We start from the raw sequence: 19,227 nt of genomic DNA, 5'->3' as shown, positions 1-19,227 counted from the left end.
TAAATTATATAGGCCAGTATCCTCCATCTGAGTAGCACCTGTCTCTTATACACATCTAGATGTGTATAAGAGACAGGTTTTATATAATATATTTCCTTGCTAATTGATAATATAATTGATGATGATGTTTTATCACAATAAACTCTTATCATGAATATATTGTTTGCCTGAAAACTGTTTGTTAATTAGAATCAAATACAAAAAAAAAGTCATGAAAAAAATAAAAAAGAATTAAATTTTCATACCGTTCATTAAAAACAGGATTTCTAGTTTTCTTGACAACCTTAGTCTTCTGCCGGTTATTCTTGTCAGGCATTAAATATAAGCGAACGTATGAATTTGATGTATGGTCTGAACCAACACCAATAAGCTGCCTGAAAATAAAAATAAAAAAAACAAAAAAAAAAACTACTTACACATATGTTTCCTATAGAGCTAAGAAATAAAAATGCGACATTAAAGTATGTATAAGTGAGTAGAAGTAAATTGGTATATTTGGTGTATTGGTGTCATAATGATCATTCCTGTATGTACTTAATAAGGATGAACTGGTAATTCATTCAATCATCCTTCTATTAATTTAATAAAAATAAACTTTCTGCAGACATAATATAAATTAAGATATATATTATAATATAAGGGTCTGTACAAACAGTATTGTTATTACAAAATGATTGTAAACATATGGTATGATAAGGTTTTGTTCGGTTTTTATATTACGCTAATTTAAAGCGATGAAACTTACGTAGCCTTCTGCACAATAACCATTAACTTTGACCTTGTATGACTGTAGCTTATACTCAACTGAATGCGGCCATATGGGTACAATATATGGGGAACTCTGCAAGATAACATAAAAAAAAGTATGGTAATAGGAAGTTTTTGCAGCCGCCACTGGTGATTTTTCAAAAACTATTATGTACTGCATCATGCATATAGGCCATGCTTTACTAATGTCTCAGAAAATGATGTGCTATGTGACACAGGGAGATTCACAGTGGCGTATACAGTAATTTGGAAAGGGGCAACCTGAGTACCACCTGGCCACGCCACTGCACCATTAGGTGTACATTCCCATTAGAATCTCACGATATCATAAAGCAATATGCTGCTTTGAATAGTGGTAACCATACTGGAGATGGTTAAGATGTTTGCCTTCTGACCCCAGCAGCCTGGTTTCAAATCCTGTGATGGTACAAGCTATCTAAATAGCTAAAAAAATATCTCCAGTACCTTAGTCTATTATTACACTTAGTTTATGAAATATCTACTATTTCTATTTCATTTATGTAAGAGGGTCCCTTAATATCAGGCTGAGATGGGACGCTCTTTTTAATAATGTTGATGATAACTTTAATAATGATCATTAAGTAATAATAATCTGTATACAGATGACCTACAGTGCAATGTCTATAATTCATAGTTGTCATAGTGGTTTTTCAATTACGGAAACAGAATAAGAATCATTAATATAAATATTCTCAATGATATAAGTGCCTTATAATAGTTACAGGGTGTACAATGTGAATCGCTATTCCATCCCACAAAGTTTGAAATGACACAATCTCCAAGAACATGCTGTTACAATTAAAATCTTATGCAGATCTGATAGCAAAAATTTACCATCACTTAATTTCCTATACACAAATAATGTTACCATCTAATACACCATGCGGTTAAGGTGAATACTATTGGACTAAGCAGAAATGCCATGCATTAAAGAGTTTAATGTCATGCTGAGGACATGAAGTTGGTTGTTGGTTTTAAGGAACAGAAACATACCAGTTGCAGACATTCCCGTTTTCTGACATTATCCTGCTTACTTCCTTATTACTCTCATATCTTTTTCTACTAACCTTAGAAGTAGGTTACTTTCAAAATGAATCTCTACCTATTCCTATAACTTTTAGTTTCTAAATTATATCAACCTCTTTTTTTTTTTTATACTTTGTATCGCGAACATATTTTACTAAAGATGTCAAAGAATTAGGGGGGGGGGGAAATTATGTAAACTTTAAGAACTGAAATTTCCATTTTTTTTTGTGGGGTCCGGTGCACTAATTGGCCAAAAATAAAATTATATTTTTATTGAAAATCGTCATTATTGGCAGGTGGCGGGTTCCCTAAACAAGGTATAAAAAAAGTCTCCCTTAAGAGTATTTATTAACTTTTAATTAATGAGTGTCCTATTCTGTTGATTATTTTAACTGACTGAATTTTTGCATTTGTTACTTTAGTTATAGAGCAATTCTGTCAGTAATTTTTAGCACTCACTCATTTTTTAATTTAATAATTTGTTATAGTTGTTCAGATAAAGTAACAAATATATTATAAAAACAAAACTTGACTTGCATTACAAGGATTTACACAATAATCATTCAAGATGGTATCAATTGAAAGTAACATAGAAACTGAAAAGTCCACTGATTAATCTCAGATAAGAAACTATAATACATCCTCTAAGTATTGAAATGCACGCATACATTTCAATTAATATTAGTATGTATTATACTTTCTTACTGTATTTAAAAATTTCTATGTAAAATTCCTACCTTAAGAACATTTATTAATAAATTGTAAATAATGAAGGGTCTATTCTCTACATCTAGAGATGTCCGAAAGGGGGGGGGGAGGGGCAGGCTGGCTCCCCTAAATTTGCCTCTGATTCTGGTAATTATTTTAATTGGCTGAATTTTTGCATTTGCTACTTTTAATTTATACAGCAATGTTAACATTCTGTCAGTAATTTTTAGTATTTTTTAAATTTAATAATTTGTTATAGTTATTCAGATAAAGAAAAAAGTATATTAGAAAAAAGACTTTACACAATAATCATTCAATATGATTTCAAGTCAATTAAGTAACATAAACCAAAAGGTGTACTGATCAATCTCGGATAAGAAATTGTAATATTTGTTATATTTTTTACATCCCTCTTTCTACTTCAAAATTTGTATATAATATTTACCTCCCTCTTTTTTGCTTCTTTTTATCTGTTTATATTTTTTATTAATCTGTGAATTTGTCCTTTTTTATGATTGTCTTTTTCTATAATTGTCTTTTTGTAATTATGCTTTATTATGTAAATCCCAAGCAATTCAGTTTTTACTGGGATTTGTGGATGTTTTTGAAATAAATATATAAATAAATAAATATATAATAATACATAATCCACACCATCGCGAATTTTAATACTTGGGGTGCGTTTGAGCAAGTTTTTTGTGGAGTCTAACACGGGATAAATCTGGAAACGGTCATTTCCAGTTCTAGCCCGAACGGGTGTTAAACGCGGACTGCCTGCTGATATCTGCTGATAATCCAACGCTGCATCATGGCACCATTGCTTATTCGTTTAACAGTGGTAGTAATTGATTACTAGGAGTTTGCTATGTATGCTTTATATCATTGTTGTAACTTCTTCGGTAATTTCTTACTTGATTGACAGACAAGGTCTGTTTCTTTAAATTAAAGGGTGGGGTGATGCAAGGGTCCTGGGGCAACTTGATAGAAACTCATCATTTGTATAATACAATAGGTTTTACGTCTGACGTTAATGGGTTTTTCGAAAAACGAATTCTGCACAAACCGGTAGACCACCTGCGGATTTAAAATATTCTGGATGGGCCACTGGTTGACAATGTTTTCATAATGGTGTACAAATTCTAGAATTTGTGTAAATCAGTTGAGCACGCACACTTCCTTTAAGAATTTGCATAGTTAATTCTAAGCTTTGAAGTAGGTAGCCTCAAATTAAAAAACACATTATGCCATGGGTAAGCGCCATGTAGACGCCAGTCGGATATAAAGAAAAAAACTTTTATATTTTTCTTTGAAATTTCCATTTTTTTCATGCCGGTGGGTGTGGTAACTCCCCAAAAAAAATTGTTTTTTTGTTATAGTTATTCAGATGTTAAGAAACAAATACATTAGAAAAACAAAACTCCACTTGCATTACAAGGATTTGCACAATAATCATTCAAGATGATTTCAAGTATTTGTGAAATAATCTTGTTTATTTTAGTCTCATGTATACTTTGATTGAAACCAGGAACTCAAACCCAATATTGTACTTAAAAATATATAATTTTGATAGCTTTAACCATGAATGTGTGTACACACCACTTCCATCTGTTTTGCCACTACACTTTAACATTTCAGTACATACAATGCCATGTATTGAAATAAGACGTTTCAAAAATGTTTTGGGTCTGCCCCTGGGCAATATTGGGTTTGAGTTCCTGGTTTCAATCAAAGTATACATGAGACTAAAAATAAACAAGATTATTTCACAAATACTTGAAATCATCTTGAATGAGTATTGTGCAAATTCTTGTAATGCAAGTGGAGTTTTGTTTTTCTAATGTATTTGTTTCTTAACATCTGAATAACTATAACAAAAAAACAATTTTTTTTGGGGAGTTAGCACACTCACCGGCATGAAAAAAATGGAAATTTCAAAGAAAAATATAAAAGTTTTTTTCTTTATATCCGACTGGCGTCTACATGGCGCTTACCCAGGGCATAATGTGTTTTTTAATTTGAGGCTACCTACTTCAAAGCTTAGAATTAACTATGCAAATTCTTAAAGGAAGTGTGCATGCTCAACTGATTTGCACAAATTCTAGAATTTGTACACCATTATGAAAACATTGTCAACCAGTGGCCCATCCAGAATATTTTAAATCCACAGGTGATCTACCGGTTTGTGCAGAATTCATTTTTCGAAAAACCTTTCCACTAAGCCCGCCCCTTGGATATTGTTACTAAGGTCCCACAAACAACATCATTTTGTAGAAGAAAACATGGCCGGCTGTGCGGTCGCGGGCACAGAGTGGTTGTTAGGTATTCCGGACAATATCTGTTTTACGTTTCTGCCGAATCATAAAAATGTATCAGAAAGTGTCTTAAAAAGGGATCTAAATTACTATTTGCAAGTATACTTTCATATAATTAAAATAATGATACTAAAGTCGATGGAAAATGCTGGCGATTAATGCGGATGTCTTATCCATCTCCGTGGTTTCACATCGAATATGTGCAGATCGGTGGAATCGCACACTTCCTTAAAAATTTGCATAGTTACTTCTAAGCTTTGAAGTAGAGCCTCAAATTAAAACTCACATTATGCCCTTGGTAAGTGCCATGTAGATGCTGTCTGATGTAAAGTGTGCATATATTTGCACATAGCAAAACAATTATGGACAATAAAAATAATACTGTACTGGTACCAATGTGCATGAAATACCAACACTTCAATGCATAATATTAGTAAAGTATCTGTAAACAACATTTTGACCAAATTCATTTTGGATATTATATAATACCAAGGTTTTTATGAAAACAGTAAAAATGGAATTTAAATCACCACAAATATAAGCAATACGAATCATGCAGATATTTAAAAAACAAACATATATATAAGCATTTAGTGCAATATATAACTTGTAGATACATCCAGAGAATTTGGTGATAAGGACTACATATATGTGATAATGTGATACAACAAACAAAATGATAAAACACATTCCTGAACCAAAATTTTACATAATTCAGTTAAGAATACTACTTACACTTAAACTCATTGGCATTTGCATTATAAATGAGAGGAATAAATCATTTTAAAGATACAAATACCAGTTTATTCTCATATAATTGAAACAAAATAAATCTATTTATATTATTAGTTTATTCCAATATATAAGATAGTCTATATTGTCATAACTGCACATGTCACATAAATTTATAAAAAAAAATCTAACCCCTTACCTAGAAGTGGCTTCCTGGGAATTTTTTTTTTTGATCTCAATAAAAAAAAATAAAATAAAAAAGCCTGCAGTGTTCTCTGTACTTAATCTTGATTCATCCTGACTGCCCATTTGATTCCAGAATATCTTTTTCCAATGTATTTTATTTGTCATAATTTCTATCAACCAAAATATCATGCTATTTTAAGTTTGTAACCCTTATCTACACCAGTCATCAATAGCCATTTTGTTTTATTGCTAATATTTAGTAATATGACAGTTAATTGTTTAATTTCTTTAGGTTTAGGTGGGTAGGGGCCAGCACCTTTAGTGGAGCAACATCCTTACTTTGTGATGCATAGTACAGTTAGGGTTGGGGTATGCTTGTCATATTAGTGGAGTAATGTCCTACCTGGTGATGCATAGTTTGGTTAGGGTAAATTGGAATAACGTCCCTACCCCGAGATGTTTTAAGTTTGGATTATACTGTATCAGAGTTTCTAATAACAGCTTTTTGTAAATTTAATATGAAAAGAATGAGCATAACTTTGTATAACTTGCCATTATTGCAAACCATAGAAAATGTAAAAACTTATGTTAAAAATAAAGATTAGCGGCGATGCCAGCCGCACATCAAAAATTGAGGGGGAAAAGTGAGGGGAAAGCTAAAAATTTATATTATACAGGGAAAAGATTTTAACATAGCAGACTGAAGTTAAATAGAACAATTATTATTGCTTTTCTGGGACACGCATTGTATTTACACACCCTGCTCAGATGTACAATCAGATTGTTTTGTGTATCAGGAGTTTCACATGTATACATTTTACATTGAATCCTGGGCCTATATAATTTGATTACCATAATGCATCTGGACAACTCCTCTATGCTAAGTTAAGAAAGTAAGAGAGAGAAAAATCAAGACAATGCTGGTATTGATCATGATAAGTGACTGCTCTGAGATAATTAAAGTGACTGACATGTTTTTTTGTAGGAGGGGAGTAGGGTGGGGAGAAAGAAAATTATCTGGAGTAAAATTTGTTGGTTCTGTAAGCAACCAATTCAAATTCACGAAAGACAATATTTGCTTCTGCAAGTCTGTGCTTCTGTGAATTTGCTTTTAAGCACTCCATAACAATTTACCTGTAAGTATCACCCATCGCAGCATAGATTGAACCCTGTTGTAAATATGATACAATTCCAAAACTGGGGAAACCCCCAACAAAATCCCAGCCCTTAAGAATCAATAATGACAACAATTAAATGCTATCAACTATTTTATTCCACAAACAAGAAAAGCTTATATGCTTTTGATAGCCTTTGTCAACATTTTCTAAACTCTACTAAATGACTCATCAGATCAAACGTTTAGAACCAATGGTAATACAAACAGATAATATTAATGATGACGATGATTGTGGTGCCAATGGTTGTGATGACAATGGTAATGATGATGGTGGTTATGATAATGATGGTGAACAAAATTATAATACTGTGGTGCCATTTTTCCACAATAGTCAAGATAAATGCGGAAAATGCAGGCTACAATTAAAAAACACTATTAATGATACTGATGATACTAATTCTTATATAAATGAAATTCCCCATTTTTCAGTAAAAGCATGCCCTCTTGTATAGGCCTATATTTTTAATTAAAAGTGAAAATGGCAAATTATACTTAGTAAACCAATAAATAAATGTACTCTTCTTTTTCATAATTATGATCACTTCTAAGTTGAACACTCGGTCTGGCTTTTATGAGTCTCTCTGTGTCTTTATAGATCCAATTCAAATTACATATAAAAATATTTAACTTATATATATATATATTCTATAAGCTATAGTTGATTGTATATAATAATCATTGTGGTAGTGATGATGAAAATAATTATGATCACTTCTAAGGTGAAAAAAAAAATATAGATAATAACATTACCAATCAAACAAATATAGCATGTTACAATAAATATATCATCATTTTATACTATTCCAAATAATTTTTACAAAATACAATATTGTACTATAAATCGGAATGAAATATACCAACTATACCAAGATATAAAATAAAAACCAATTGAAAATATATCACAACCTTTAAAAAATATGTCCTAATGAAAAAAAGGCAGCAAGTGTAGATAATGCATGATGCTGACTGGTACAGTAGGTAGGTAGGTAGGTAAAGACAAAATCCAAGAGAGAATTGGCCTACAAGCTCAGCTCAGGCGGTATAGCACCAAATAAAAATCGGAGGGCCTTGGGTTTCAATCCTAATAGGCATGAATTGTTTCACAAATACAATATAATCTAAAAAAAGCAAATATATTTCAGTTGTTTTATATATAAATATTTCTATTATAATTTATTATAATTCAAGTAAAGCATGTTATATCTTTGGATAGGAAGTTGTATTCAAGTGATTACATTTGGAAGAGTTACCATAGACATAAGCCTATGACTATATTTTAGCTAAAGCCCATTCATATCTGAGAAGGCACAGCTGGTTAAGATTATTGGTATTACATTTTAAGTATTTAAGGAAGTAATTGAATTAGAACGATGATAAAATATTTATAAATAGCAATGTAGAAATATACGTAATGTATGATCGGGTTAGTGAAACAATAAATTACGGGCAAGACAATTAATGTCAAAAATAATGGTATGTTTGGCTGATGTATATAATTTTTGTCATTTTTTATCAAACTTGATGTGGCATATAAATGTGATATGCCCAAATTTAGGAGTAATATGACACCATCATGTCTATATATAATCACATCACACAAATTTGTCACATAAACTTAGGTAGTGTATGCATTGGCAAACTCAACTATACTATATTATTGTTAAGCTCTGTTCAGACTATAAAATTGTATCAACTTAAACATGTGACATGCCTAAATATGGTCATGATGACATCACATCATGACAAATATAGGCATATCATGACTATATATGGGCATACAACAGTTTTTTGTCAAATAAAGTGTGACTGTCTGGATAGGGCTAGCTAACTAATAATATTTCTTGTAATATACTATGAAAACAATACAACGAAAAAATAATAGCACATTGTATAGCATCTGAAAACATTATAGGTCAGCATGGCATAATAACTCAGAAGCAAGATTAAGCCTAGCACCAGCCACATTATGTCATCGGTAGGATGACAAAAATATAAAGTTTAATTAAACTAAAACAATAATATACACCACTACATAACAAGGACATAACATAAATGACCAAGTAAAAATTATTTTGGTCATATAAGTTAATATTTTAAAGTGAAGTAAAATTGGTCAGGTCCATGACCTGTTATTGATCATCTATGTTAGAGTATGACACACAATTTATTTACATTAACGATACACTTTCTCTGATGGGATAATAAAGTTGAAAAAAAAGTTTTAAAATTTTAAATTGCTTAAGTTGTACATTTAAATAAGTTATTAGTTACTAGCCTATTTTTTTGCCTTGTTACTAGTTACAAGGGAATATTTTCCTGTTCAAATTTCAAATTGGACGCTAATTCAGTGCACCCTCAAATTTGAGATCCCCTCTAAAATTTGAGACCACTTTCAATAACAACCAAATCACAATTGTCACAAAGCAATCCCTCTAAATAGTGGTCTCGAATTGGAGGGTAAACTGTACCTTAACTCTTTCGCTACGGCGAGCCGCTCACAGCGGCGCAGATAAAATATGCAGTTTGAGCAGAAAGCCGCCGACAGCGGCTTGTTGACGTCACTGTAAACAAATGAGGATATCCCGGGGATATCCCCATGACATTTGCATATATTATATTGAACAACAATCTGCATGACCTTTGACCTTATTTTGAGCCGTTGAAAACGGCTCTCCGTCTGAATAAAGGCTGAAACAGGCTTCAAGCAGGCTAGGCATTGTTGTTTTGAGTAACATTTCAATGGCTGCGCTTGGAAGACGTAATTTAACTGCAGAAGAAGTGCTTCGCAGACAGTGGGATGTCAATGATGATGATACCCAGAGTGATAGTGATTGTTCAAATACTGCCACTGAATCACAAGATGACATGGATATTAGCGATGATGATAATGTAGGCCTAGCTAGGCCTAGTCATGATAGTGATGATAGTGAAAGTGTGCATAACACTAGCACCAACGACAGTGACAACTTTCTTATAATTAGACAGAGAAGGTCTCAAGGATAAAGAATATATATACTTTTGTATATTTTTGAAAGCCAATTAAAAACTTATAACGCTTTTTCTATATATCTCCTATTTTCCCCAAATTTCCTGCATTTTATTCCGCCCAGATATGGGAAATATGGAATAGGAAATTACGTAGTGAAAGAGTTAAACAAATATAGTAAAAGCATTTCAAACATTGAATACTGTCCAGTACAAAAGTGTTCAATCACAAAGTCCAATCATAAAAGCACATTTTTGATTCTTGTCTAAATGGATAAACTTTACAAGTTTATTTGTACAAAAAAGTCTTGTAGAAAAATTTAATGTTTTACAAAATTACACAGCACAACTGTTTCAAAATCTTTTCTTTTATAGATTTTACCGTTCTTTTCGGTGTTGGTGGTTCTTGTTGTTCTGTTTTGCCGTCCTCATCGCAGCTTGCAGAGAAATGTGTTATACTAAGCCTCATGTGTTAGAATTCAAAAACCATAGTTTACAACGTGACACTTACACTAGATGCATACACCAACGCATGCACTGACTGTACGACAATGACGGTGCTATAGAGATATTATAAGAACACGAGAACACTAAGTTGAGGCTTTTTTTATACCATGTTTAGCGAATGCAAATATTGATAATTTGAAATAAAATCAAAATTTTATATTTGGACAGTTAGCGCACCCACTGTCATGAAAAATGGAAATTTAAGAAAAAAAAAATAAAAGTTTTTCTTTATTTTTATTACGCCCTCCTCTGCCTTGAGATTTCCAATTATATGTATATATATTTATTCTTAATTATATAAATTTGAAGCATTTACCACCCCATTTTACATTCACCAATAAAATTTTATTCTTATTTGCTCCTCCATCTGCCAGTGATTTTGGCAAAACTATTTGCTAAATAAGAAAACAAAATTTTATTTTTCATTCTGCCCTCCTCCGATGATCTTTAAAGAAATAAGTATGCAAAACAAGGAATAAAGAAAGCCTCATTCAACTACAATGTATTAGATACTCCAAAAATGCAGAGTTGTGTATTGGCTCTCAACAAGATGGTAGTCAAAGACTCAGCCAATAAAAGCACATTTAGGAATCGTTTCAATTGCAAGATTATTAAAGTTCGTCCTCCAAATTGAGACAACATTCGGTACCTGAAAATTTGGGGTGGTCTCGAATTGGACTGTGCACTGTAATTTATTATTGATTTAATTAGTAATAATTACATAATAATTAGTGTTATTTATTTTGTAGTCTGTATACAAGGGAGATGTCGATTTTTGACATCTCCTTGTGTATACTGCACTAGGTCTGTAGGTGGTGCTTTTCTGATAACAGCCATCTTGTTGAGAACTGATATGTAACCTATGCATTCCTTCACACAGTCAGCACTTGAGTTGTTATAATACCTCTAACAATGAAAGGAATAACTGGTTCATTGTATATTGTGACTAAGATTATAGGAGAAAAAAAAGAGCTTTGGAAATGGAATTTATAAATCATGCACATATGTTGTTAGAAGCAATTAAGTTTATAATATTATATAATATTGCACTAAAATGAATAATTTATTATACAAATAACTTATATATGTGTCATATCACCTGCTAATACCATATAATTTTAAATAATATGTTCAAATTGTACACTATTAGGCCCTATACAATACTGATGAAAATAGGTTATTCAAAATGATGACTGCACAATAAAAATGTTGTCTTGAAACTCTGTTTAAAAGCTTCATGTGACATATGCCTGTGATTTTTACATAAGTGAGGGATATGACATCATCACGTCAATATATGGGATAATAGGGGCAAATCACAAATATTTGTCACAGGAAAAAACTGATGGTATCCCGAAGGAACACAAGCCCTTTGTAATAAATCAAACATATTGTCCTCCCAGTCAGAGAACAATCACCGACAGTGATTGGAAGATATACAAGTTCAGGTACTGCTTATATTTCTTGATATAGTTTGTCAAAACAAAATGTAATACAAGGTAACTTTTATATGAATCCGTTGAGGGGGTGGGGGGGGGGAGATAGCTAAAGTACCAATTCCCAAAAGCAGTCTCCAAAAAAAAAAAAACAATGTCATCCTGTATTGTTTTGCGCAGCGGAAACAATGTTTTCCCCACAAAAAAGAAAAAAAAAATAAATTATTGAATTATTAAAATGCATTCCAAATGAATATCAAACAATTTGAAACCTTTAAAGGACACGGTCACTTGAGGTTTTTCGGTAGAATCATGAAAAAATCAAAGCCAGAAACAGGCCAACTACGATAATGCATTAACATAAACATAGCATCATGTTTTAAAACTAAAAAAAATGAATTCTAAAAAATGGTTATAAAACAAGCAAATGAAAATCTAAAAACAAAAAATACGAACAATGGTTTTTTGGTGTTTTTTTTTAAACACAGGGAAAACTTAAAACCAAAAGCACAATAAAAGCGCATATTTCACCCATAACAGCACTAAAATGTATACTATTTTTGACATACAACACTAAAACTGAATAATTCACAAGTAAAATTATCTTTTTCTACGCATCAATATTTCAAACAAGACAAAATCAAAGTTTTTATTTGTAAGGAACAAAATATATTACAGGTGAGCATGTCTGACATACTTGGTAAGAATCAAAATTAAGGAAAATAAAAGCGCATATTTTTCACCCATTAAAATTTTAAACTTGACAAATGACACTAAAACTGGATAACTCACAAGTAAAATTCTACATCAATATGTTTAAGCTGAAATCAAGGTTTTTATTCGTAAGGGACAAAATATGTTACTGGTGATCATAGTTGACTTACTTGGTAGACTCAACGTTACGTTTTCGTAATTCAGGATTTGCATTGTCATCGGTCACAATGAGGTCGTCTGAACCTGTGTGATTTTCATTGAATACTGGTTCATCAACCGCGTCAACATCATCTAAAGTTCTGTCATCTGATTGGTTGTCTACGGTCTCACTCGCGCTTCCTCGTTGTCTCACAATCTGAAACAGAAGCAAGAATATCTTATTTTTTGCTTCAATACCAGTTTGTCTGTCTTTATTATATTTAGTTGTTCATACATTATTTACTGCCTCAAATTTCAGATTTATTAGGTATTCACTCTTCGAACAATGGCACACACTAAGTAGTGGTGTGACCAGCCAATACAGTAAACATTGAAAGCAATGTAAAACAAATATATGTAAAGAATGAAGATCCTAAATTTGAATTGGGTTGTTTTAAAAGAATGCTAATCTTTACGGAAGTAATTCTATGTATTTTTTCAACTTTTTAAAAAGTATTTAATACAATAAAACACAAGTCATATTAATAATAAAAAAAGCAACAATATATATAGAAACCAAGACAACAATCAAGAATTTTTTAAGTAAAAAGAAAATTATGAGTCATTTTAACACAACATTTAATGATTAAAAAATATATATTTGAATGTTTGATACTTAATGATATTTTAGTAGAGGTTTGGATTATGGGCTATGGCGTGGTAGTGCCCATCAACATTTCCTGTTACTTAGAGATCAAAATAAATGACACTATTAACAACTAGTGGTCACAAGAGGTTTAGTTTGTATAAACATAATAAAGTACAGGAAGAGGAAATGTTTATGGATTTGAAGCAATACCCACTGATAACGTGAGAAATACATGGCAAGCAACTGCAATATGATACTCATTCTAGCATTCTCTTTGTATTTTAGGATTTGGATTTTACATTGTCCAAGGTTCTTCCAGTGCCTAATATAGTTGGAGATATAGGGAAGAAAAACTAAATTTTCATGGCAAAAACAAAAACACCCCTCAATATTTTGAGCCAATAGCTGTGAAGACTATAAAACCATTTGTACAGTGCCTGTTTAAAATTGTACCTTACTATATAGTAATGAGACTGGTTTGTATTGATTTAGTTGTTTGCTTACCATAAATCCCTTGGGGTCTGAAACGCTGGATCTGCCTTTCAATGGAGCTGCTTCAAGAGCCTAGAAACCACAACATAAAAATAACTCAAATAGTAAAATATTATATCTAGTGCTTCTTTTATTTGCTTTTAAGTGCAGTGGTGGCAATATACGGGGGCACATGGGTAGGAAAAAATTTCCCCTAGAAAATTTGTTTCCCCAGTTTCCTCCCCTCCCCCAAGAAGAGTAGAAAAATAACACAATTCGTCGGGGATAAATATATATATATATATATATATATATATATATATATATATATTATAATCATTTTGGCAAATTTACTTCATTTTTACTTATTAATTTGCAAGGAAAAATTGTTTTGCTACATCAAACATAATTGTTGCAAACTGAGCAAAATCATCTATTGTATACTACAAATGTGACACTGCCTCTCAGCATTGGATGAATAGTCTTTATCAAATTGAGGCTTCCCATCCCAAAATCTGCATCAGTGACCAAAAAAATGAAAATTGACTTTTTAATATATTGTTATTCTCCACATTATAAGCTTTAAAATGATGGGTCATTTACTAGAATCAACTTATATTGCTTAAAAGTTATGAGTAAAAGTATTACAGCTTCTCTGTACTAAAGTATACGATACAGCCACATTCTTATATAATTACTCAGTTTAGCATTTAGAGACTATATGCTGGTTCTGGGAGGGCAAGTCTCAATTAATGAGGTAAAATTGCCTGACATGGTGCAAGTTTTTTGACACCAGTATTTCTTATTGGTGACTTACCCTTACGCAGAGGCGGAGGAATAGTCGGCTCTGGGGACCCGAATGGTCCAAGGTGAAAGGCTGCTCTAGGATGAAATCAGACTGCGAGAGTACCCGTCGCAAGGGAACATTTAACACTCCTAGGGACTTGTCTTTCTTGTGGTCTTTGACCTAGAAAACAAATTACAATATATCAAATACATTCATTAAGTCTTTTTAATCAATCTAATCAAATAAATAAAGAAATCACTCAATCAATTCAGGTAATCAATTAATAAAAATCAATCTACTATTCAAACAGTTCTTCTTCATAGGCCTAAATATGCGAAGGAAATTTTTATTTATATAGTGCTGTGGTATCCACATTATATAGAGTTGTGGTGCTTCAGAAACTGGGGAAAACCCACAAACTTTGTTAAATGTGCTATAGATACTAGCAATCATGCTTAATGTGCAACCAGGGAGGTATAAACATATTTTTATATCTTCCTGGTAAACCCATTTCCACATTACACTTACTCAAATTAAGGCTGCAAATTTAAGAAAGTTTATAATAAAGTATTCATCTCTGGTTTCCTATCTTAGTGATGCTGGCCATAGGTCAATCTTTCCCTTCTTGAAATCGGCTCACATGGGCTCATCTCGCCTGCTGACACTAAACGTTTTAAATTTCTACATAAATTTTGAAATAAGCCCATACCGTTAAAGGTCTTTCAAGACCACCTCTCAAAACTTACGATTTTTCCCCCACATTTTCCATGCCAAAGATGAACACATGTGGGCTGAGCACCCTCTTTTGAGAATTTGAATGAAATCTATAATCTTTAATTGCAATTAATAATTTTTATAATTATTCTTAATAATAATTCACGTTTTACAGTACATGTTTGTAATATTTTGTCTCCTTTTCCTTACCCTTCTGTCTTTTTTTTTTTTTTTCTGTTTGGGCTGTCCCCACCCTCCCCCTCCCCCTTGTCATTTATCTTAAGAATGTTATCCTAGGAAGTTTTCTTAATTTTTCCGTTTATTAATTATTGTTATATTTTTTTATATGTGTATTGAACTTGATATTCACTACTGACATTGGATCGACTCTTTATTCTTGTATTTCTTCCATTATGAAATGGACGACTACAATGAAACTTAAACTCAACCCACAAAAACAGAATCACTTACTATATTTCCAAAATCTAGAAGCATTCATTCTTTTCATCAAATTCATATATCCGTAGAGGTTGTCAATATATCGTTGTCAACTACAGCACAAAATTTGGGTGTACTGTTTGACAATCAATTTACCTTTCAAAACCACATTTCATCTATCTGTAAATCTGGATATTTTAACCTCAGACGAATTCAATCTATTCGTCCATATATTTCATGCTACACTGCTGAATTACTCGTCCATGTTTTTATCACCTCTGAAATTGATTTCTGTAGATTTTTATCGTATGGGACACCTCTACTATTAAATTAAGAACCTTACAAAAGCGTTAGAACTGTCTCACTAAAATTTGTGATCATGTTTCACCTAGCTTGAAAGACATTCACTGCCTACCGATAAGTAAACGTCTAAACTTCAAAATTATTTTACTCACTCATAAATGCTTATATGGCTACGTTCCACACTATCTTTCTTCATCAATCTCACAACAACTATCTTCACGTTCCACAAGACAGTCTAATTCTCTCAGGTTATCTGTCCCCAGAGTATTGCATGTTCGTACTGGCAAACGGTCTTTTCCTTTTTTCCACTAATCTCTTCAACCTAATCTTAGATCAACTTCTGATACTAATGTATTCAAGACCCTCCTTAAAACCTATCTCTTTAATCAATAATTATTTTATCTTTAAGCGCCAGTGACAAATAATTTTTTTCTAACAGGCGCTATACAAATTCTCCAATTTATTTACAGTTAAACTTTCCTAAGTCGAATCCAAAATGCCATTGAAATATTGTTCAACTTGGATAAAATTTGACTTTCAGATTGTTAAATAATGGAATACACAACAATTTGCCATGTAAGATAAAATCGATTTAGAAATTATTCGACTTAGGCACAGTCGACTTAGGCGAGTTCAACTGTATTTATTTATTTATTATAAGAGTGATTTTTAAAAATACTCGATAGTGGAGACTGTTTCTTACTGTTACATCAAGGGATTGTACATTTGGGTCTTGCACTAGGAAATGAAACACCTCCTCCCATACAGGACTGCTGTTATCCAAAATCGGCTGAAAATATAAAGGAAAACCATTATTAGTCTTAATATCTCATATTTTATATTTTGTTTTGATTATATCAAAAAATTAGATTTCCAGAATATTTATGAAATTTTAACACCCAAAAGCTAATTCGCAGGACAACTTACACGACTTTTATGATCCACATGGCCAAGAGATAGGATGCAAAAAGGACTTGGCAAGCTTGCAGACTTCTTGGTCGTCTACAGAAAATAAACAGTATATAACAGTTAAGAAATGGTAATATTTTGCACCAATTTTTAAAAATTTGTGTAATACAAAATGTCAATATTATTAAAAAAATATATGTTTCTCAATTTAATTTTCAAAATTTCAATGCAGGTAAGCTAAGTTCTGTCTCTTATACACATCTTATATACGGAACATTTATTAATTTTTTCTGCGAAGTGAGTCTCATGAACGACAATTCACCACAATTTTGGTAAAATTAATGTTGAAATCAGTCTAATGTTAGTGCAAAATATCATTAGGCCTTTGTAATCACCGCACGACGCGCGACTAACATGGCAACTAACACGCGCGTGGGTAAATCGTCACGTACGCTGACGGTTTATGGTCTGGTTGCTATTGTTTTGTGACGTTCAGCGTGTAGGGACGCACGTGCGCCTAGAACGTCGATGCCAGAGTTATAACCTTTGATGTCCCGAGATGTGCGTCCTTTTGTTGAATTACCTTGGTTATTATAAATTCATTTGGATATAAAAAAATTATTATGAATAAGATTGATTTTGCTGGGGGAAAATGGAATAATATTTAATATTATTAAAAAGAGTTATAAATACACGTCAATATAAAAAATTATTAGGAATAAAATGAATTTGCTTTCAGGTGAAATGGAATAGTATTAAATCTTAATAAGAGTTTATATAAATAAATTAAATGTTAATGGGTCACTTTAAGGTAATCAAACAATTTTCTGAAAAGTTGTATGGGTCACCTCTCAGATAAGACTCAAAACAGCCAAAAATCACATAAAAATTAAATAAAAATAATTATACACAGCCAACTGTAGGCTCTAAAGAACAGAGGAATTGTGCACATTATACAAAATAAGCAATTCTATTTACGCACAGAAATGCAGTTTTAATTAATATTACAAAAAAAAATATATAAATATAAATAATCAAAAGATTGGAAGTTTTATAGGTTTTAATAGGAGTTATCAAATGAATTACACAACCCATGTTAAGCTTGAACGGGGATCCTGTGTTTGGAAAGAGAACACCTTGAACACCAAACCATGTTATCTACTTACAATATTCAAGTCGTTCATTGTGTGGCTAAGCCTCAGCCACGTCAAGTTAATATGTAGCTGGCCAGTTGATGCATCTTCTAATGGTAACCACTAAATACGAATAAAAATCAATTCGATCTGAGTGGACTGGATTTCGTTAGTGCAAAACACACCAAGGACAACCCATGACAGTATGAAGAAATTTCTAGTCGGGTAATTCTGGTGATAAACTGAGTAGTGCATTGGGAGAAAATCTCCAGCTATTTTTTGAAAGAGTGTACTGCGTTCTTTAGCATGCAAACGGGATATATTTCACAAGAAAATATAGATCACAGTAAATGTTTCTTTCAAAAGATGGTGCATTAATGTCAACTGTATTTCCCCACTCCACATGAAACACAGGAGAGCAGCAATCCACGTGAGTCAGAGGTCAAAAGTCTGAAGAACAAGGGTGGCGCTAGGGCCCCCTTCAGAGAGAGTTGCCGCCCCGACAATCGGGAATAAAACCACAAATTGTTGGGGAAAAAAAAACTTTATATATATTTTCTACATATTAGTAGACTCTAAAATTGTTTAAATATTAGCACCTGAAACTCCTAAATTGTCATATTTTATTAGCTTCTCCCCAGGAACACTTTCAAGATTTTGAGCAACCTCTGACCACGCCTATTTTTTCTCTTCGTCAGGAACATCGGCCAAAACTGTCAGACAAATCCTGGCACCACCCCTGCTGAAGAACATCTCCACAGTTCAGTAAACATACAGATTGTTTCTCACTAATATAGTGATAGGTTCACTATATTAGTGAACTATTACTATCTATTTGTTCAGACAAATCCTGGCACTACCCCCGCTGAAGAACATCTCCACAGTTCAGTAAACATACAGATTGTTTCTCACTAATATAGTGATAGGTTCACTATATTAGTGAACTATTACTATCTATTTGTTCATCAATTAAGGTACTCACCGAATCAAGGCTTCCAGCTTGTGAAATATGATCAATATCCAGACTCAAGCTAGAAACATAAAAAAAATCAACTATTTAATTTAATATTTTGGTTTCGTTTTGTATGTAATGTCCCCTTTTTTTTGTTTTAA

The 19,227-nt window shown here is 32.2% G+C and overlaps 1 protein-coding gene across 1 annotated transcript in view; it reads right to left on the bottom strand.

The window, feature by feature from the left end:
• Positions 1-19,227, bottom strand: part of LOC117108048 (extended synaptotagmin-2-A-like) — a 48,789-nt gene that overhangs the window by 4,400 nt on the left and 25,162 nt on the right. Inside the window, exons 12-20 of the mRNA XM_033249896.1 lie at positions 19,097-19,145; positions 18,148-18,237; positions 17,000-17,074; positions 16,776-16,862; positions 14,648-14,797; positions 13,864-13,923; positions 12,743-12,927; positions 746-841; positions 246-374 (exon numbers count right to left, since the gene is read on the bottom strand). Of these exons, the coding sequence (XP_033105787.1) occupies positions 246-374; positions 746-841; positions 12,743-12,927; positions 13,864-13,923; positions 14,648-14,797; positions 16,776-16,862; positions 17,000-17,074; positions 18,148-18,237; positions 19,097-19,145 (921 nt within the window). The remainder of the gene's footprint in view (positions 1-245; positions 375-745; positions 842-12,742; positions 12,928-13,863; positions 13,924-14,647; positions 14,798-16,775; positions 16,863-16,999; positions 17,075-18,147; positions 18,238-19,096; positions 19,146-19,227) is intronic.

Source organism: Anneissia japonica, unplaced genomic scaffold (assembly GCF_011630105.1).
Source record: "Anneissia japonica isolate Jap-2015-1 unplaced genomic scaffold, ASM1163010v1 scaffold287960_len3192837_cov198, whole genome shotgun sequence".
Lineage (NCBI taxonomy): Eukaryota > Metazoa > Echinodermata > Crinoidea > Comatulida > Comatulidae > Anneissia > Anneissia japonica.
The sequence above is the reverse complement of the archived record's forward strand: the minus strand, read 5'-3'. Positions and strand labels throughout refer to the sequence as shown.